This window comes from Tauraco erythrolophus, chromosome 7 (assembly GCF_009769465.1).
Source record: "Tauraco erythrolophus isolate bTauEry1 chromosome 7, bTauEry1.pri, whole genome shotgun sequence".
NCBI lineage: Eukaryota > Metazoa > Chordata > Aves > Musophagiformes > Musophagidae > Tauraco > Tauraco erythrolophus.
The window spans coordinates 290,436-311,507 of NC_141471.1; the positions used below are offsets into that span (position 1 = coordinate 290,436).

Sequence of the window (21,072 nt, forward strand, 5' to 3'; positions counted from 1 at the left end):
CATGGGGACTGTTACAGATAGATGATAGTCTTAACTTTTGAAATTACCATCATATTACTTGTCTTTTTCTTCCTCATCTGTAGTCGATGTACCAATGTCTGTCGTAATTTCTATTTCTATTTAAAATTTAAATAAAATTAATTACATATAGGATTGTTCTCCAATGTAATTATGTCTTACAAATTAAAATTTGTTAGAATTAGGTGTAGCTAGGAATTTTGTAGTGTCTGCATGAATATATTCTGAGGTATATATGATAACTAGATAACAGCATTAGAGAGGGATTCCAGACGGATAATGGAGTATATTCTGGATTTGAGTTCCAGTGGGAAGCTGTTATAATCTGAATTTGATGGATTACAAAGAGGGGGGAAAAAATCAAACCCCCAAACCCTCACCCTGGGCTTAAGCCCCATGACAGTCTTTGCTTCATGTTTTACCTCCACCTTGGCACGTCTGCCAACATATAAAATTGCTGCTTGAAATAGGATTGAGAGGAGATAATACCTAGTAGACTACCATGTCTTATAAACTTCATCCCTATTAAAAGTAAAAATAAACCCTATACCCTTTTCAAGAGCTTGCTTTTAAACTGCAGGTGGCCTGTACCCGTAAGAACCGAAGCATTCGGTTGATGTTTTTCCTATTTCAGTTCCAGCAGAAGCAGAAGAAGCCGTTGCACTAGAGAGTAAAGACCTCCTTCCAGAAAAATCCGCTACTGCCGGCGATGTTACTGGTACAGAGAAGCAAAAGGAGGAGGCTGAACACAGCCACATCCAACACGCAGAACCTCAGCAAGAAAAACCCCTGCACGAGCCCACAGGTAGAATAGAAATAATAATTCAGTTTTCGAGTGGAAGCATCCTCTGGGAACTATTCCCCTTTTCCTGCTGACTGCGTTGCCACTTGAGCGAGCAGAAATCTTTTTGGCACCGAGCAGCTGTGCAGTTCTTCGCGGTCGGCGGTGGTTCTGCTTGCACTTGGCCTCTAATCCCTGTCCTCTTAAATTGTCCCTTCCCCTCCGTGTTCACCCGACAAAAAGCCCAAACACAGGTGCTGCTAGTACTTTATCACTGGGACTGGCTGGTTATCTTTTCTGCTGTAGAGTTTAAAAGCTCACCAGCTTTTTGCCTTTACTGCTAGCTTTTTATTTTCGTATTTAAAAGGACCATTAATTCCTATTACAATATTCCTAGTGAAGACTTCCTTCCAAACGGAGTTTTGTAATTACCAAAGGAAAATGTAGGGTTTTTTTCCTGCTCCACTCCCCCAGCCTCTGACTCCTGGTACGACGGTGCTGCCTTCTGCTGCTTCCACTGGGAATGCTGGGAGAAACTGAGCTCTTTTGCTCCCCCTGCCCCATGGTGCCCCATCTCTCTTCCCTAGTCTCATTTTTCCACTAAACTTTTATTTCCACGTGTTGGAAGGATGCCAGTTGGGGATATAAAAAGTGTGTCTGTTTTCGTGTCTCTCTAAGACAGAATGGGTCCTTAATGCATTTTTTTAAAAAAAAGAGACAGCATGTCCTTACAAGAACTGCTGTTTTTCGGTGGGGTGAGAGCATGTACCAGGAATTGGGTGGTTTTTAAATAAAATTGACGTATTTACTGGTAGTAGTTTAAACAGGTTTTGCGTGTAAATGTCTATCCCAGCCCTGCTGAGGTGGATTTAGAATTAGCGTGGTATCAGTGCTGGAAAAGTCTGCATATATGACTGTATGGGCTGTTTTAGATGGCTAAAATCACATATATAGGGGGTTTTAAAATTTATTTATTTTTAAAGCAAATAGTTGCTTTGATGTTTGAGCAGGCTTCCTGTATTCCAGGTCTACCTACTGCACAAATAAGGCACGCTAACAAATCAAGTGAACGCAGGTTTGGCAGAGCGAAACCTGCACCGGTGCCTGTTGCAGATGTACCAGAGGAACGTCTAATAGGTCTCCCACAACAGAAGAGTCCTGACCCCAAAGTAGACCCCTATTCTGTAGTGGAACTTGGATGTGTTCCTGGAACGTCCCCTCGCAGTAGGGTGTCACATAAAAAGGCAACTGAGCAGCCACCCAATGTGCTGTCGGAGTTTGTGGAGCGCTGCAGGGATGCGCCAAGGGAGAGCTGGGATTTGGAAGGTTCTCTGGCCATTGTGAAGAAAAAGAAAAAGAAACCAAAACAGAAGAGGAGCCAGCTGCCAAGAACAATGGAGTTCTGGGATGAAAATGTAGCAGTCTCCAAAGCTCCTAGAAATTCTCCGTTTGCTGTTGAGTTGCAAAAACCAGATGTCTGTCCCGTAATGCCTGCTGAAGCTCGCAAAGAGCAGCCAATTGCCCCAGGAAGCAGAGCTTCAGGTATGCCAAAGGATGCTAAAATAATACCTGGAAGCCATATCCTGGATGATCAAAGTGCCTCCTCAGTGCCAGCACCAGGACAGCGGGCCCAAAAACCCGGCGTGCCATTAGAGTCCGTCTTGGATGCAAAAAACGGCAACGTGAAAGCAGCAGAAATGAGAGATGACGGCTGGATGTGGCAAGCTAAAGGCAAAAGGCAGCAGGTGCCCTTGGAGCAGGCAGGCAGGACCAAGGTGGGGGAATCTGGTACAGCAAAGGTGCCAACCAAGCCTGTGGAAGGAGATTTTCGTGGTGAAAATGAGAAGAGAGGGTATAAGGAGTCAGAATGGGCTGACCCGACGGCATCTCTTCCCGAACCGATCAATCCGAGCGGAGCAGAGACTCCTTCAGAGAGCAAACCTGCGGAATTGCTCCTTTCCGGTGAAGATAAGGAGCCTCAATGGCCACCTGGGCGTGAAGCATCCCGTGACACTGCCCGCCGTGAGCGTCAGACTTCCAGTGGGTCACTGGGAGAAGGGGCGAAGGAAGGAGGGAGTTGTGAGAAAACCAAAGGGGCTGAAGGTGAATCGTTCACATGGGCCGCTGGGATGGCTGCGGCCCCGTCGGCCGAGCTTCCCAACGAGCCCAAGGCAGCTGGGGGAGCTAAACCAGTGTCCTCCAGTAAGGGCATGGCTGTTGACTTGAGTGCTTCAGCGGGAGTGTTGAAGCCCCCAACAGACACCACTGAAATGCCCCTTACCCCGTTCGTTTTACCAAAACGTGAGGAAGTTACTGGTTTGCAAAGCAAAAACCCCGACGGCGTTTCAGAGCAGCCGTTTCTTTCGGAGTCGGATGCGCCCAGACATCCCGGCGCTGCGGAAGCGGTGGGGAGAGCGATGGCAGCAGGTTCCCCTGATAAAAACAAAGGGAAAGGATTTCTTGCCGTAGAGCAGCAGGCTGGAAAAGATCCTGATGTTGCCCGTGGGATGGACAGGCCTAAAAAGAAACGTGGTGAAGGGAAGGTTAAAAAAATCAGCAGCTTCTCTGATCAGGTGATGCTTTCGGAGGATGTAGGGAAACTTGCTGATGGAGTGAGGACGGATGAGATGATAAAAGAAACAACTTTCCCTGACAGAGGCAGAGGTTTTCCTGCCAGAGGCCATCCGCCAGCCAGCGCTGCACGTGCTTCTCCTGCAGACAAGCCAAAAAAAAGAGGTAGTGATGGAAGAAGTAAAAAAGGTGACAGAGGTTTTTTCCAGCAGCCTTTTCTCGAGAATAGGATGGACCCAGGTAGTTTTCCTGACATCGTTGGTAAAAGTAAGGAAGTGAGGGATAAAGGCAGAGAGAGGGGCAGCGTCACTGCTGAGTGCTTTCGGGAGAATGCATCAGATGTAGCTAAAATGCAAAGGCCGATGGAAGTGGTAACAGAGGAGCCTAAAGAAAATCTTGGAAAAAGTGAAATGGCTGATTTGGGTGCGTTAAACCAACCGTTCCTGCGGGAGTGCGGGAGAGAGGAAGCAAAGCATCCCGCTGCGGCTGAGCCGGTCGGCAACACGAAAGAGGTGAATTTGGTTAATAAAGGCAGAGAGGCTGGAATTGCTTCTGCCGGTGAATCCGTTGGGATAAATTCTGATGCCACGCTGGTGGCAGACAAACCCAGAAAGAGGTGTAGTGATGGGAAGAGAAAAAAACCTGACAGAAGCCCTTTGGGGCGGGCACCTGCCCTGGGTGCTGGGGTGGAAACAAGGGAAGAGAAGGTGGCTGGAAGCGCAAAAGAAGTGACTTGTGATCAAGATAAGGTGTCTGGTTTTGAAAGAGAGCTTCTGCTGGAGAATCTGACAGGTATATCCAAAGAGGTGCTGGAAAAGCCTGAAGTACAGGGTGATGATAGGAGAAGTTCCTCTCATCAGCCGGTTCTTTCAGGTCATAAAATAGAGGCAGCAGAGGCAGAAGTAGTCAGCACTAAAGAAAGTTGGCCCAGGAATGAAGGTAGGGAACTAGATACCCCCGAGCCCCTCGCAGAGCGCAGGGCAGACGCAGCTGTGGCGCGTGGTCCCACCAGGGAACTGGTGATGGATAAGCCCAAGAAGAAAAGTAGAGATGTGAAAGGCAGAAGGGCCGAAAATAGTCTCGAGCGCTCTGTTGCGCTGAGTCCGGGTGACATCCCTGCAGTGGGCGAAGGGGTGGGACACGCTGAACAAATTCAGGCTTTTGATGAAGGCAAAGGGAGTGATTCCAGGACTTCAGCCAATCTGCTACGTGACCTACCTGCTACCACTAAAGCACAAGCTCCTGCCATACCTCTGGAGCCAGAAGAATCACACACGAGTAGTAAAGAGAAATGCAGAAGGCTGGAGGCTGGCTTGCAGCAGCCGTTTCTTCTGGAGCGTAAAGCAGGTGCAGAGATGTTTCCTCCCCATGACGTGGAGATAAAGGCCAAATCTGAAGCAGAAAGTCCCGTTCCTTGCAGCAGCGGGGGTGGGCTTCCTGCCCCAGAGCATCCAGCGGTGGCGGATCCCACTTTGGCCGCAGTGACTGATGGGTCTAAGAGGAGGGGTTATGATGCAAGTAGTAGAAAGGCTAAAAGTGCCCCTGAGCAGCCTGTTTGTCTAGAACCAGAACCAAAACCAAACAGGAGAGAAGTGCAGCCTCCCGTAGGGTCTGAGATGGAATATGGAATGGAAGACATGGATTTGGTAGATGAAAACAGAAACATTAAAAACTTTCCCGTTGGCCCTCAAACGTTTTGGAACAATAAAGGAGGTGACTTTGAATCCTTTGCTCAGCCTGCGGTGATGGGCTCTGGTGGCACTGGCAGTGTTTCTTCTGGCTTCCTCAAGCAGAAGGATGAGGGTGCCGCAAGGAAGGGGCTTCCTCCTGCCGGCGCAGGAGCAGAGATCAGCAGCAAAGAGCCTGGGGCTGGTGCTAAGGAGGAGATACAGACTCCGAAATCTTGCGAGCAGCTGATCAATCTGGGACACCAAGAGCCTGGAAAAGAGGTTTCAAAGAAAGACGGTAAAACCAAAGAGGCCGGTTGCCAGGATGGGAGTGAAGAACCACTTTCTTTGGACCATTCCATTAAACCTGACACTAAATCAAAGAAGAAGGAAGTTCACCTTTCTCCTGTGGCGAAGGTGGATGATAAAGAATTGAGAACCACTGATAAAAAGCAAAGCACTGACAGCACTTCCTCAGGCCTTCCTCAGATGGTGACAGATTCAAAAACCAGACCAGCTCCCGTAGGTGCCGAAGGGTCAGAGAAACCAGAAGCAGCCGTCTCTTCCGGAGAGAAGGACACCGGGTGCGTTTCCCCGGGACGTGCGGCCATAGCAGAGAGCAAAGCAGGAGCAGCCATGTCGCAGGTGGTGACAGGAGCATCGAGGGAGGATAAAGCTGAGGAGGCTGAGCTGGATGGAGGTGGGAAGAGTGAGCCGAGCTCGCCGAAGCACCCAGGTGGTTTGGACAATAAAGGGGTTGAAGCAGAGGCTGCTGGTGTAAATCTGACAGCTGCCCAGCCGACCAAAGTAAGTGCCAAAGATGCCATGAAAGGTCCTCCTGAGCCTGCAGAAGGGGACGCCGCTCGCAGCGGGGACGCTCACCCGGAGGCCGCGTTGAAATCCGAAGACGATAAACCTGAAGACACGAGTAAAGAGAAAGAAGAACGTGAACAAAAAGCTGTGAAGGAGGCAAAGAAAGAGAGAGTCAAAGCAGCAGAACAGCTCAAAGGCTACATGAGACCCACCAAGTCAAGAGGGGTGCCCGCTCTGCTGGCCAGGTCTGCTGCTCCGGACCGGGAGAAACCAAAGCAGCCGCAAGCAGCCGGCGTGAGCCGGCAGAGGCAAGGCACAGGTGTGTGTGTGCGCCGGAGCTGCCGCCCTGGTGCAGCCAGCTTGCCTGCCAGACCCCGCTGTTTGTCCGTGCGTTGGCATGAATCCCTCCTCGTTAATCCCATGTGGCACACGCGAGTGTGGCATGACTGGTTTTTTGGCTGATCTTAAAAAGGCTGTTAGTTCTGCTTGCCTGTCTCACCGTGCTAATTCCCAGAGTTTGAAGGTCCAAGTTCCAGAACTCCTGTTGATTTTACCACTCATGCGGAGTCAGTTTTACAGATGTATTGCAGAAGATTTAAGTAATTTTGCACTTTTTGGTGTTAAGTTCCGTTAGCTTCTTGTCGCCCGAGACCGAAAGCGACCTTCGCCTGCGGTGCGACGGCGCATCGTCGGGATCACTAAACAGCACTGCGTGCCAGGGGCGGGCAGGGAACGGCGTATGTCGGTGGCAGGAGATCAGGAAATGTTCTCCAGGGTTTGGGTTTAACCCTGCCTCGGGCTAACTGCAACCGTCTGCTTTTCCTCCTGCTTTTCCTTGAACTGCCACGTCTCTAAAACGTGCTTCCTTCTGGGATAATAGTCTTTACTAAAGCGGAGTTGTAACAAAGCGAGAGCGGGATGGATGGAAATTGTAAGACTTTATGCCTCTTGTTTAGATTATGGATGGACTGGTAAGTGTTTTGGACTGGCTACCTTGGCTGTTGTCCAGGGAACGAGATCCCTCTACTCATAGGAAATGAGATGGAATTATGTTTCTAGAATTTAGTGGAGTTTGTAGCAATTTTGAAATGGAGAATCTAGTATAGGTAGAGATGAAATAAAATACATTCTGGTACTTCTGCTCATTCTGAACCTTCTGAGGAAGGAATTGGCATCTTCCCTGTGAATCCCAGTCTGCTGAAATGGGCTGGGGAAGTTTATCCATGGCCTCAGGTGCTCTTAGTTTTTGCCTTGTCATCAGGCATGAAAGTTTGTTGCTGTTTCTGCGGAGTTCCTCGCTGCCAGTTTGCATGATGCAGCCACTAACTTAACAAACGTAGAGCTCAAGCGCGCCTTAACATGCTGGTCAGGTTTTTGAGAGGTTTTGTAATTTTAATGAGTGTTGCATAACCTGAAGTAGTTCTATTTTAGTGAAAGTGGTGTTCTCTGCATGAACTTGTGCCTGCAGAAGTGATGTTCTTTGGTGCATGATGCTACAAAATAAAGGGAAAACTAAAGGCAGCATCTTTTTTTTTTTTTAAAAAAAAAAATTCTTTTAAAGCCTTTCCATTGTCTGCTGGAAGTCTTTATTTTCCTTTTGCTAACTGCTGTATTCAAGGGAGCAGAATTTTGGTAGCAGACCCGTGCAAAAAAGAAAAGCTCCTCCTGAAGGTTTTGCACAGGTGAGGCGTACGGAGTTGCAGGATCCTGGCTCAGAGTAGGACGCCAGCGTGTGAGTAAGTGGGGACATCCTCTGCGTCCGAAAGTTGGCCTGACCGAAGCTTGCACAGCACTTGGATAACATTCCGTGCCTTCGTCCTCTCAGCGCTTCAAAGGCTCACGGTTGGTTTTGTGTTTTTAGAAGGAGCTCGGAATGACTGAGCTCGTTTTGGGAATGCTGGTTGCCGCGTTCCTGCGGCAGCTGAGATCCAGGCGCTGTCAGTGCGGGGCCACCACGGAGCGCCGGCGGCAGACCTGGCCCCTGGCACGGCGTCGGGCGGTCTCACGGTGACCGCGTGGCATCTGGGCCGAGGGACAAAGCAGAAGTTGCAGTCGAGCCCTTAGCGGTGGAGGAGCAGGGAAGCGGATTTGCTTTGCCACCCGGATACGTTACCGAGGTCGTCTCTCTTTCCATCCGCTGCCCGACTCGTAACGACGTAGCTGCTCAGTGAGCTCCAAAATGCCAGCGAGACCCGGGCTGCATCCCTAAGTTGGCACAACTGGCTGCATCCCTAAGTTGGCACAACTGGTGTGGAAGCGCCTTAGGCTGGATCTGAGGATGAGACAGTGAATTCATCCATCAGTTGGAAGCAAGTTAAAACCAGAAATCAATGAAGGGAAGGTGTTGAGGTTTCAAGACCGTGAATGTGAGTGTGCTTGTTTACGGGACAGAGGAGGAGCTGAAGGGATCCAGGAGATCATTATGATCCGAGGGCTGGAGCACCTCTGCTCTGGAGACAGGCTGGGAGAGTTGGGGCTGTTCAGCCTGGAGAAGAGAAGGCTCTGGGGAGACCTTCCAGGACCTTCCAGTGCCTGAAGGGGCTACAGGAAAGCTGGAGAGGGGCTTTGGACAAGAGTGTGGAGTGACAGGACGGGGAGTGATGGCTTTAAACTGAAAGAGGGGAGATTCCGATGGGATCTGAGGAAGAAATTCTCCCCTCTGAGGGTGGTGAGGCACTGGCACAGGTCGCCCAGAGAAGCTGTGGCTGCCCCATCCCTGGCAGTGTTCAAGGCCAGGCTGGATGGGGCTTTGGGCAACCTGGTGTAGTGGAGGGTGTCCCTGCCCATGGCAGGGGGGTTGGAACTGGATGATCTCTGAGGTCCCTCCCAGCCCAAACCAGTCTGGGATTACAGTCCAGATTTCACTAAGCTGATGGGGCCAGGGACTGTACAGACCTTCTACGTGCCAGTTTATCCCCCTGTTAAGATCCCACTTCACTGCTCAGAGGTTTTATATTTTTACCTATCACCAGAACTTGGCCAATCCTTCATCTGTGTTTGTCAGGCAGGACTGTGAACTTACACTTTGCAGCACCTAATACCCACCCATATAAGTGATTTTTCTTTCCCCCGATGTGCACTCAGTGATCTACTATCAGAATGATGCACGTAGATATTTTGGAGGATTTTTTTGCTGAAGTTTAGTAACCGAAATCTCTTTAGCCAGGCTCCTGTGTGTTGCACTGGGTGTGTTCTGGAATAACGGGATGGCTTTCCTAAATGTGTCGGCTCCTGTATGTGCTGCTAACGTAGGTACGAGCTTTGGGATACAGCTCCCCTGGGAGTCATGGCAACTGTGATGCTGCAGGTTTCTCTCACTGGTGGAAGTTGTACGTGTCTTCCATAAACTAGGCCTGCAAATTTCTGTAATTTGTGGGTTTTTTCTAATTTTGACTTTGCAGCTTAAAGTTGAGAAACGTTGGGTGTTGGGCTGTTCATCAGTTTGAATTTAATCCTTTATCTGTCTCTTGGATTTATTTCAGCTTCTTGGTTTTGTTGTTACCATTGTAAGAACTGCCCCAGATTCTTCTGGAAAATCATTTTATACCTTTTAATGTCAGGAGGCAGCCGAGATGATAACCAGAACATTTCTAGACATTATCAGCCTTTAAAATGTGACCGAGTCTTTGTGCTGCTACTTGCGTGGAATTAAAACTAAAATTGGGAATTATGTATAAAAAGCAGGGTCCTAAAATCTGTACTTCCAGGCAGGTGCCCTGGCTGGGGCTCTGATGTGGAGGAGGAAAGGATGAAGGTTTCCGTTCATCCCGTGTCGAGCCGCTGCATCAGCTTCACTGCTGGCATCCCTCTTCCCTTTTCCTCCTCAAGCTGTGTTTCAAATTGAGACTTTCGAAAGAATTTCTTTTGCTCCAACCTGTCCTTAAAGAATAACCTGTTTTAAAAGAGAAATTAATTCGTTTCAGTGTTTTTGCCTGAGTTTTGTTTTCTTCCTTTATTTTCTATTCCTGCTCACCCTTGTCACTCTGATTTTTCAAGAAAAGCTGGGAACGAAACAAATCCACTTTCGTTTGTAAATTCTGCCAGATTAGGAACTTTGAAGACATTTCCTTAGTGATGTTATTTAACTTTCAGGGATACCTGCTTTTCAAGTCCCAGCTTTCCCTGCTGATGTTGCAAGTTCTTTGCTTGTGTATCATTCAGTTGACTCTGCTTTGCCTCCCTTCAGTTTCCACTATCAAATACTCCTACAATAACCAAACACTGGCAACATTTCGAGTTGGAAACACTCTTGAGTGCGTTTGAATTCTGATTTTGGCTGATCATTAGGATTTTTAATGCATCATATAGAGATTCTAAGGTAAATGGGATTTGATCCGTAAACATCCTGTCCTGTAAAACATGAGACTGTGTGTGAGTATTGTACAGCTCCACACTTTTTAGGTTTAAGTAGTACAACGTTGCCATGGCTGGAATACTAAATATTCCAGTTCACCTTTTTATCCTTTAGACTGGTGCGTGTTTAAATGCCAGTTTAAATGGCAGTTTTATGGTCTGGGATTTCGCAGACAGAGCGTATCCGTGATGGTTCTGGTCAGTCCGATCACTGGCCGTTATCGGTGATAACACTTAATTAGGGATGCCATTAGTTGGAGAGGCTGGCAAGGAGTAGCTCATCATCCTGGAAAGTGGTGTTGCCTTAGAAACCGGTGCACAGGATTGCACAGAAATGATTTGTGCTAGATTAAAAAAAAAAAAAAAACAAAAAAAGGGCAAAGGCATTAGAAGGGATAAGTAATAGCTTCGGGAGCGGAGCAAAAATAGAAACACTAGGCTGATTCATCTGCTGAGGCTGGGAGCTTGCAGATTGGGCACTAACCGTGACGTGTCGATGTAGTGATCTCGGTCTGCTCTGGTTATTGGCGCCGTCGCAGCCGCGGTTTGCCCGGTGAAGCCCCGGCGAGGGGACAAGGATGCTCTGCAGTTCCTTCAGCACACGAGTGTGTCTTCCCTTGGAAAATGCTCGTGTCCAGAGATTCAACATAAGCATCCAAAGGCACCTGAGCAGCTCAGATAAATGACTACAGATGTGTTTCATGTTAGTGCTGAAATACGTGCTGTATGCGCTCGGCGTCCTTGACGGGCTTGTTGGTGTCAGCTGTATCTGCAAGAAAAGGCAGAGTTTAATAATAGTAAGAGGATGTGAACAGACAAAATATGACCTTTCTCCCCGTGAAACAGGCTGCTGTCTCATCACTGAAAGGTTGGGAGAAGCTCCAGGCAGTGGGCGAATCTCCACGTCCAGAAGCTGGACCAGGGTCTGACTTGCGAGAGCTTCTAACTGTTGCACTGCCATTATCTGACACGTTCTCGACAAGAAAGAGGGCGGAGAGCCAAAAGCATGGTGAAACCCCAAATTTGATACCTGAAGAGGATGAAATCTTCCTCAAAGCTGAATGAAGGGCAAAGCAGTGGATGGCTTCCTGTCGGGAAAGCTGCCTTGCCCTTCTAACCCAACTCCGCTTTAGCAGGGGCCCCATCTCACTTGAGTTGTTTTTCAAAATCTGTCCCACTCTTGTTTTCTGATCATCCTCCCACCCTTTCCTGCTGATCTTCATTGACTAGTTTCTCGTACAATTCCTTAGAAAAATTAAGGGGTTTAAGAATCTAAAGCAAGAACTGGGAGCAAAGCTGCGGTGTGAGGGCTGCTGGTCACGTCCTGCGAGTGGCGGCTTCTGGTCTCGCTGAAAGTTCAGCACCCACCACCGTGGCACAGCTTCAGAAGCAGGATATTAATAAATGTAAAGAGAAAAATGCATTTGGTAGAAGGTGGAGGCTAGGGCATGGGAACTGGGAATGGAGAGCTGGGAACAACACACTATAGGCAGGATGAAGCTGTTGAAAAGCTCTCAGCGTATGAACTCTACATTATCTCTGTTAATGTCCCAAGAGATTAAATATTAGATAACTTTAGAGATTTTTTTTCATAGCTAAGCAATCTCCTGCTTCTGAGTATCCCAGGTATTGAATACGGATCGCTTCCTGCATTAAAGCAAATAATAAAATAAAGTAGCAGTGGTGGTTGTTACTCAGTTGGATATGCACGTTAGGAGTCAGGTTTTTCTCCCCAGTGATACAAATCTCTTTGGTGGTACTGGGTTCTGAGGTACCAGCCCCTAAATCAATGTGGGTTTTCTCCTCCATTATAAATGGTAACTGTTTGCTATTTTCAAAAAAAAAAAAAAGAAAGAAGAAAGAAAAAAATCAAATAAAAAGCCACTAGGTGGTTTCAGGTAGCTTTACAAACTGGTACTCGCTCCTGGTGAAGTGCCTTAAGTGATCTCTAATGGGTTGAGATTTGCTGATAAAATCTTTTTTCAGAATTGATTGAGTGATAGAGGAATAACAGTAATTACATGGGATTAGATGGCTTCAGGGTCTGCTGTTCTGGGGAGCAGACTAAATCATAGAATCCTGGAATGATTTGGGTTGGAAGGGACCTTCAAAGATCATCCAGTTCCAACCGCCCTGCCATGGGCAGGGACACCCTCCACTACACCAGGTTGCCCAAAGCCCCATCCAACCTGGCCTTGAACACTGCCAGGGATGGGGCAGCCACAGCTTCTCTGGGCAACCTGTGCCAGTGCCTCACCACCCTCTGAGGGAAGAATTTCTCCCTCAGATCCCATCGAAATCTCCCCTCTTCCAGTTTAAAGCCATCACCCCGTGTCCTGTCACTACACGCCCGTGTCCAAAGCCCCTCTCCAGCTTTCCTGTAGCCCCTTTAGGCACTGGGAGGTGCTGGAAGGTCTCCCCGGAGCCTTCTCTTCTCCAGGCTGAACAGCCCCAACTCTCCCAGCCTGTCTCCAGAGCAGAGGTGCTCCAGCCCTCCCATCATCTCAGTGGCCTCCTCTGGCCCCGCTCCAGCAGCTCCATGTCCTGCTGTTGGGGACCCCAGAGCTGAAGGCAGCACTGCAGGGGGGTCTCACAGAGCAGAGCAGAGGGGCAGAATCCCCTCCCTCGCCCTGCTGCCCACGCTGCTCTGAGTGCAGCCCAGGACACAGTTGGCTTTCTGGGCTGCCAGCGCATGGTGCCGGCTCATGGTGAGCTTCTCATCCACCAGCACTCCCTCAGGGCTGCTCTCCATCCATTCTCTGCTCAGCCTGGACTTGTGCTTGGGATTGCCCCGACCCACGTGCAGGACCTTGCACTTGGCCTTGTTGAATTCCATGAGGTTCTCCCAGGCCCACCTCTCCAGCCTGTCCAGGTCCCTCTGGATGCCATCCCTTCCCTCCAGCGTGCCCACAACACCACACACTTGGTGTCACCAGCAAACATGCTGAGGGTGCACTCGATCCCACTGTCCATGTCACCAACAAAGAGGTTAAACAGCACTGGCCCCAGTACTGACCCCTGAGGAACACCACTCGTCACTGGTCTCCACTGGGACATCGAGCTGTTGACCACAATGAATACTGTTAGTGTGAGCAAGTGCTTGCAAACATTAGTCCTACCTCAGTTCCAAGGGAGGGTTCCAGCCTTGAGCTGAGGTCCCGATTTCCTCTAGCAAAGCACCTCTGAATATTTTCAAGTACAGAAAAATTGTTGAGGCCTTTTGAGAAGTGAAGCTCGTGGGTGGAACTATTCTGGTTAATTAGAGGGTGTCATGAAAGATTCATGTAACTTACAGTTCCTTAGTCATTGTTTTTAAATATAGCAGTGTCTTCAATCCAAAGCTGAAATACAAGTAGATAAATGTGTGGATTGTAGCGTTTCTCAGCAGCAGGTTAAATTCAGGGGGCGTAGTGTGGCTTTGCAGACTCCGGGTGTAAAAATACATTTATGCTCAGTTAAACCAGAGCAGGGGAGTCCTTCTACTGCTTCAGCTCTAAGAACAAAGTTTTCTGTCAGACTGGAGTATGTAATGGCTTTAAATTGAAAGAGGGCAGATTTAGATCAGATCTAAGGAAGAAATTCTTCCCTCTGAGGGTGGTGAGGCACTGGCACAGGTTGCCCAGAGAAGCTGTGGCTGCCCCATCCCTGGCAGTGTTCCAGGCCAGGTTGGATGGGGCTTTGGGCAACCTGGTGTAGTGGAGGGTGTCCCTGGCCATGGCAGGGGGGTTGGAACTGGATGGTCTTGGAGGTCCCTTCCAACCCAAACCATTCCATGATTTTGTGATTCTGTACTGATGTCTGTAATGGTCAGTGTCTGTCAAGTATTGTCACCCTGGTTCAGAGAAGAAAATGTGCCTTAGTCGGGGCTTAATCCGTACCAGGCACTTGGGAAAAAAAGACCACTGTGCAGTTTGGTGTTGGAGCACTAGTGGTGATCCAGGGACCCGTGGCTGAGTGGCTGGAAGCAACAGCTCCTGGTTTAACCAGGGAAACGATGTCCAAATGCAGAACTGCAGTTCGAAGAGCCTGGTCAAGGGTGCTGGATGCAGAGGCTTCGCGGGCCGGCCGAGCGGTGCGCTTCGCCCGTGTCGAGGGTGGTTTTGAATAGACCAGCACAAAGGGGGAAATGCTGGGGGTAAATCAAGTGCAACAGGAAAACGCAGCTGAAAAATATTGTAGGGTATGTTCATATTTGGGAAAGAAAAAAAACCCAAAACATTAAAAATCAAGTTTGCAGTATTTAAGACTACAAAACCTCTCCTGCCTTGTCCCATTTCATCCTTTTCAGCTTTGTCCACTTGTTTGTACGAGCGATACGGTTTGTGAATGGTGAAATCCTCATTACAGCCACACTTGTGACCACTGTTGACTCCAGAGGAATATATTAAAATTCCCTGAAAACAAAGCCCTTGTGCTGAAAGGGGTCATTCTGCGCGGTGATGTCTGGGGCTGGGCTTGCTCTGGGGGTTTGTGTTTTGGGTTTGTTTTAGGAGAGGTGAATTGCTGACCTTAGTTCCCAAATATTCTCAAAAGCAGTTCGGCAGCAGGAATTCATATTTACAAATTCATCGATCGTAACGGGATTTTGACAGAGAAAAAGGAGATGGCTCCATCTCCCCAGCTGCGTAGCTACCCGAGAAACGCTGCTCACAGAAAAATCATTTCCCCAAGATGCTGAGACCCCCCAGAGTGGCTTTTTCTGCTACACCAGTGTGTTCCTCTCCCTTTGCACCAAAGGCCAGAACCTGATGTTTTCCTTTGATCCAGCGGCCGAATCCAGGAGCGGAAGGCGCGCGGCAGGCGGGGGGTGGGGAGGAAGGAGTTTTGTCATGAATACGGGGCCGTGGTGTGTCGTCAGCGGCGCCGGCAGCCTGCGAGCTCGGCTCGCTCCGAGCTGCTCCGACAGCCGCGGGAGGAAGCGGAGCGAGCGGAGATGTCTCTGTCGGACAAGCAGCCCGCGGCGCTCTCCGAGTACAGCCAGCTGTGCAAGGGCAAGAACGCGGAGAGCTTCTCGGGAGCCTTCCACTGCATGGAGTCCCCGAAAGACTTCGGCAAAACGGAATTCGAGTGGCAGAGGACTGAGGGGAAGCTTAATGAGATTGGCTTGAACGTAAACTCGGGGGGACCGATGAAGGATGGGCTCGTTAAGAGTGCCGGCTTCACGGATGAGGACAAGCTCTGCTTCTTTGAAGGAAAATTAGACAAAGAGCTAAAAATAGCTCAGAAAGACAAAAGAGAAATTGAGGTGCAAGGCAAAAAATACCAGGCAGCTGCAGGTCACCTTGAGAGCTGGTCTCTGATTTCTGAAACGTTTCCTTCGGCAGAAGGGAACTTTGCAAACCCTAAAACTACAGATTTTCGTGTGGGACAGGCAGGAGCTGAAAAACCTGGTGCTGGGCTGGGGAAAAATGAAGCCATCACCGATCAGGAGAAAGCAGCCGGTAAGGCTGGAATGGAGACCAAATGCCTGCCAGACCCACACCTGCCCAATCTGTCTGTGTCGGAGAGCGATCCCAGCAAGTGCATGAAGGAACAAGAAATCAGTGTCTGGAATCCCAATTTCCACCCTATCCTGCCTAACGATTCGGGCTCTAAAGAAGCATCCGTGAAAAAAGATGGAGCCCCCAGCTGTTGTGTGATTGGGGTGGTTAACGACAACTACGTGCAGAGTGGATTTTCTTCTTCCTCAACGGCATCGAAGCCAGAACCTCCAACCACCACCGTAGAGCTTGCACAAGATGACTCCAGAAGCAGTGACTTCGGTAACGCCGCTGAGATGGAGGAGGAGATGGAAGACAAGCTGAGCTGTGCCGACGACAGCAGTTTCCTGAACAGGGCTGCCCACCAAAGGAAGGCGATGAGGCGTGCGATGTCCGAGTGCTCGCACTTGTCCGTGCCCCTCACCCTTAACCTGGCCGATAAATACCCTGAGCCGGTGCTTAGGGAAGACGTCGCTACTGGTCTGCTCTCTCCTAACAGCAGCCTGACCCAGTGCTCGAGCCCCACAGCCCGAAAGCCATCGGGCGCTCCGATGAAAAGGTCAATGACCGTGTCAGAAGAGCAAACATCTGGCTGCAGCTCGGGTCCCGAGCAGAGCCACGCGGGGCTGCCCAGCCTGGCGGGGAAGGAGCATCCGTCCCTCCCGGCACAGGAGCCGGCTGCCAAGAAGAGAGAGGAGCAGCACAGCGGCGGCAACTCGGGCAAGAAAGAGCTGGGCAGCCCGAGCTTGTATCACAGCAAGCTGGAGCAAATCCCTGAAATCAGCAGCCAGGACAAAGGGAAGGAGGAGGCGGCGGTGAAGAGGGAGAAGAGAAATGCCACCGATGGAGCCGCCGGGTTGGATTCTCCGAAAAGCAAATGCACCGAGATGGAATCCAGCAAAACTGCTCCACTGGAAAAAAAAGAAATTGAGGTCAGCGATGTGCGGAGCTCTCCGTCTCCCAAGCAGGGAGATTTCCCACGTGATGGTATGTTGCTAATTTTTACCTCCCTGGGGAGGGAGCAGACAGTCGCTGGGAAGCAACGGACTGACTTGGCAGCCCGCGGGCAGAGGGTGGGTGGTGCACCTGGAAAGAGCGACGTGGTTCAGGTGCCAGTAGTTAGAACAAAGGGTGTGTTTTTGGTTAGATGAAAAGGGAGGAAAAATGTAAAAAAAAAAAAATAAAATAATTGCCTGGCTGGTTCCGCAGCATCTGTTGCAGCACCAGCCGTGAATGGCTTGCTGGGATCCTAAACCTGGATAACACTTTTTAAAATCCGTGTTATCCTTCCTGGTAATAGGTCTCTCTTCTGTATCCTCTTGCGTGCGTAGGTACCCTTCGGAGGTGCGAGTGGTATTGTGAAAGTGAGAGGGCATCATGGAAGTTAACACCTTCCAGCCTGGAAGTTAACACCTTCCAGCCTGTGTCGGAAAGATCCGAGGATTGTGCTTTCCCGTTAAGCTTTCAGCACCTTGTGGTATTTCTGTTCAGAAGGACCAGCAAGAGTAAACGGGTGGGATGATTTATGTGGTTAAGCTCTTCCTGACCGTTTCAGTGCTGAAATCCAAAGTGGAATTTCCCTGTTACTTTCTGAAACCTCTTTCCCAAAACCCCGGCTACAACGGAGCCTTTCCCGTTGCCGAGTGTCAATAGCAGCTTGTTGTCTTTTGTAGCGCTTTGTTGTTTCGATGGCGCTGTGATGCATGAGGTCAGTCTTCCCGGATTTAAAATCTGTGAGAAGAGTAGTTAATCTTTGTTCTCCAGCCTGGGACAACATCTCTGTCCCTCTCGCCAGCTCCAGCCAGCGAGAAACCTGCGTTTTTCCCAGATCCTGGGGGGCGAGGATGGTCTGTGTGCTTTGTCCGTCACCGGTATTAACGAGAGCTTTGCGTGGGAAGAGGAAGGAAAATGTGTCAGGGAATAAAGACAAAAGACTTGCAGGAGAATTTTTGCATCCAATGACTTCTTTTGTAGCCAGCTGGTTTGCCAAACCTTCGGAGGACTGATTAAAACTGGGAATTGTAATACCCAGTATGAGAGGGGAGAGTGACAACACGCAGGAGTGCGGAGGGACGCTGCGTTCGGGTCGCTAAGCTGAGCTCTCGGCAGCTGAGCGGGGAAGGGCAGTGTGTGCCGGGTGATGTGCTCCGGTAACTCCCGGATCCGAGGGCTCTCGGCTCCGGTGCGGCGGTGTGGTAGTGACACCCAACGGTCAGGCACTCGGCTCCTCCGAGCGTCCGGCCGTCCTTCTGCCAGCTGTCAGTAATCGCTTTCAACACAGCCATACTCTGTGTCTAATTAGAGTTTTACTTTAGAGTCATAGAATGTTTTGGCTTGGAAGGGACCTTAAAAGTCATCTAGTTCCAACCCCCTCATCTAGTTCGTGGTCAGAGGTCTGGAGAACGATGTTTCACAGTACAAACCTCCCCTCTCCGAAGTGCCAACATGTCTTATCTTCTTCCCTTTCCATTATCTCGGTGTTACCTTGTTCCTCACGGTCTACTGGGTGTTCAGATTTTAAATCACTCCGGCAGTCGTGCGATGAAGTCGTGTCACTTCTGCTGGCAGCGTGTCACGGATGCAGACGTGGGTCCTTCGGAGCCTGAACAGAGATGTCGAGTCCTTTCTCGCGGGCAAGAGCCATCAGCTCTCCCGTTGATAGTCACCGGAGCGGCACGGTGAGCTCCCAGCTCCAAGTCGCAGCTGGTGGGGACGCCTGGAGAGGTGTTTGCCCGGGCACGGGTCGGACCTGTGCCGGTTGTGTGTTTGCCTGTGCTCAGTTTTGTACTTAAACACAAAAGGGTCGTTGTTCTTTGGGGACATGTTTATATAAAACCCCAGACTGGTTTGGGTTGGAAGGGACCTCAAAGATCATCCAGTTCCAACCCCCTGCCGTGGGCAGGGACACTTGGCACAGGGACTTCTTGACAACTTAAAGATGATGTGAGCAAAAGAGATGCCGGCAACAAACGCGGAACAAAACACGCTGTGTTTGTGCACACCTTTCACGTCACGGGATTTCTGGGGCGGTGGGCTTGGCCCACATCTGCTCTGCCACTGAGCTTTATTTGCAACGAGGCAAATTAGGAAGGAGCTTCATGTCCTGGACAAGGAGGAAACCAGGTTTGGCTGGGCTGGCAAATTCTGTTGGGCTCAAAGGCAACCGTTTCAAAACGCAGATATGTGGGATCTTTACATCAGAAAAACAATTTACGCAATTAAGTGTTTTCTTTGCTTCATGTATGTGTGGTTTGAAAGAATTTTTGGAATGCAAGAGAAAACAGACAAAAATTCCTCCCGTGTTTCTGAAATGCTTTCAAACCTTCTGTGATCAGCTTTTGTTTCCTCTCCCGTCGATACGCAGAGAGGTGGTTGTAATAAAAATAACTCGACCAAGCACGCGGTCTTGCCCCGTAAGGATGGAGCCGATTCTGAACCTGTCCTTTGCCTTTTATTCACGGCTAAATCCCCGCTCGTATCCTTATCCACTTCCCCTGCTTCAGTCCGGCATTCACCGTGCGGGTCTCCTCCCAGGCACGAGGCCATGTGTCCAAAACGGCCAACGGATCTGTTTTATCTGATAGAAACAGGTTTTTCCTTCTCTTTAATTCCTCTATTTTTCTGCCTCTTCTGGCTGGTCATTCCGAACTTAGCGCTTACGTTTAGGGTAACGACTTTTGTCACTTGCACGTTTTTTCGTCCTAAAAATTTGTTAAAGAATTGTCCAACCAGGTTCTAACCGTTTGAATGGCATCTCTCCGCACTGCTGCCAAAAGTAGACTTCCTCGGTCCTATCCAGCCAGGGTTGTGGTCCTGCCCAGCCAGCTAAACATCTCTTCCTCCCAGTTTGTTTGGGTGTTTTTAAGGTGACCTAGAATTGTACATGAAGTATTTCTTTCTTGCAGATAGTTGGGTGTTAGTGTGATGGCACATTTAGTTGAATTTCATTCTAAACATTGTCAAACAGACCTACCTGTTCAAATCTCTCTCTCGTACCCACGACAGGCGTTTTAAGGAAGGAGATCCCTGGCTGCAGATCAGTCCTCATGGGAGCTGAGCTGCAGAACTTGTTCTGGTCCCATATTTCATCAGCAATCGCTGCAGATTCTCACCAAAACAAGCGGTCGCATTATTTCCTGCACTGAACAATACGTTGGATTCACGTTCACATTGTCTATAAGCTGTTGTGTGATTTATTGCACGTACTTAATATGTCACCTCCAGTGGTACCACTTAGAATCCCAGAATGGTTTGGGCTGGAAGGGACCTCAAAGATCATCCAGTTCCAACCCCCCTGCCATGGGCAGGGACACCCTCCACTACACCAGGTTGCCCAAAGCCCCATCCAACCTGGCCTTGAACACTTCCAGGGATGGGGCAGCCACAGCTTCTCTGGGCAACCTGTGCCAGTGCCTCACCACCCTCAGAGGGAAGAATTTCTTAGATCTAATCGAAATCTAAGATGATCTAAGATAAGTGATGTCATTCACCACTACCTTCACCTTCTGCCTTTTCTCATTTTCCTTGAATTTCCACCAACTCAAAATATTTTCTGCTCTAAACCACCAGGATTTCCAGGCTCCACTGGACCACGTGGGGTTGGGACTGTCACATCTCTGATACTCAGCAGCTCAGCGTGTGCATGAGAAAAATTGTCTCGGTTTTGTGACTCTTATTTCTTTATAAATTGGTGAGCAAGGGTGCAATCCAATGTAACTTCTGAACCTCCTGCAGGGTTTTTTTTTCAGCAGAACACTTTGTGGTTTAGATAAATATAGAATCCGAGACTTCCAACATGACTGAGTTAGGCTGTGATAGCCTATGGCCTCAGGTTTACATCTGAGATTAATGTTAATTATGGCATTAGGAAATACCAGCCCAGCTAACTTGTAATGAAACAATGGTACTTGTTCAAGTGATGTTAGTGGTGTGAATGGTGGCTTGCTAACGAGGCTTCTTGCCAGATGAAGTCATGCTTTTAATGAGAAAGAAAAGAAAGACAGGATTGCAGACCTTGGGAAGGAGGGGAAAATGAAGGGACCGGTGATAAATAGTGCCTGATGTGGGCTGTGGGTAGTTCACTGCGCAGTCGTGGTGTGTGCGTGTTCAGCCTTAAATATAGAATCACAGAATGGTTTGGGTTGGAAGGGACCTCAAAGATCATCCAGTTCCAGCCCCCCTGCCATGGGCAGGGACACCCTCCACTACACCAGGTTGCCCAAAGCCCCATCCAACCTGGCCTGGAACACTGCCAGGGATGGGGCAGCCACAGCTTCTCTGGGCAACCTGTGCCAGTGCCTCACCACCCTCAGAGGGAAGAATTTCTCCCTCAGATCCCATCGAAATCTCCCCTCTTCCAGTTCAAAGCCATCACCCCGTGTCCTGTCAC

General features: G+C 49.4%; 1 protein-coding gene across 1 annotated transcript in view; it reads left to right on the forward strand.

Annotated features, from left to right (window-relative positions):
- Positions 1 to 21,072, forward strand: part of MAP4 (microtubule associated protein 4) — a 133,878-nt gene that overhangs the window by 78,772 nt on the left and 34,034 nt on the right. The window contains exons 11-12 of the mRNA XM_086614822.1: positions 653 to 823; positions 1,826 to 6,169. Coding sequence (XP_086470948.1) covers positions 653 to 823; positions 1,826 to 6,169 — 4,515 coding nt within the window. The remainder of the gene's footprint in view (positions 1 to 652; positions 824 to 1,825; positions 6,170 to 21,072) is intronic.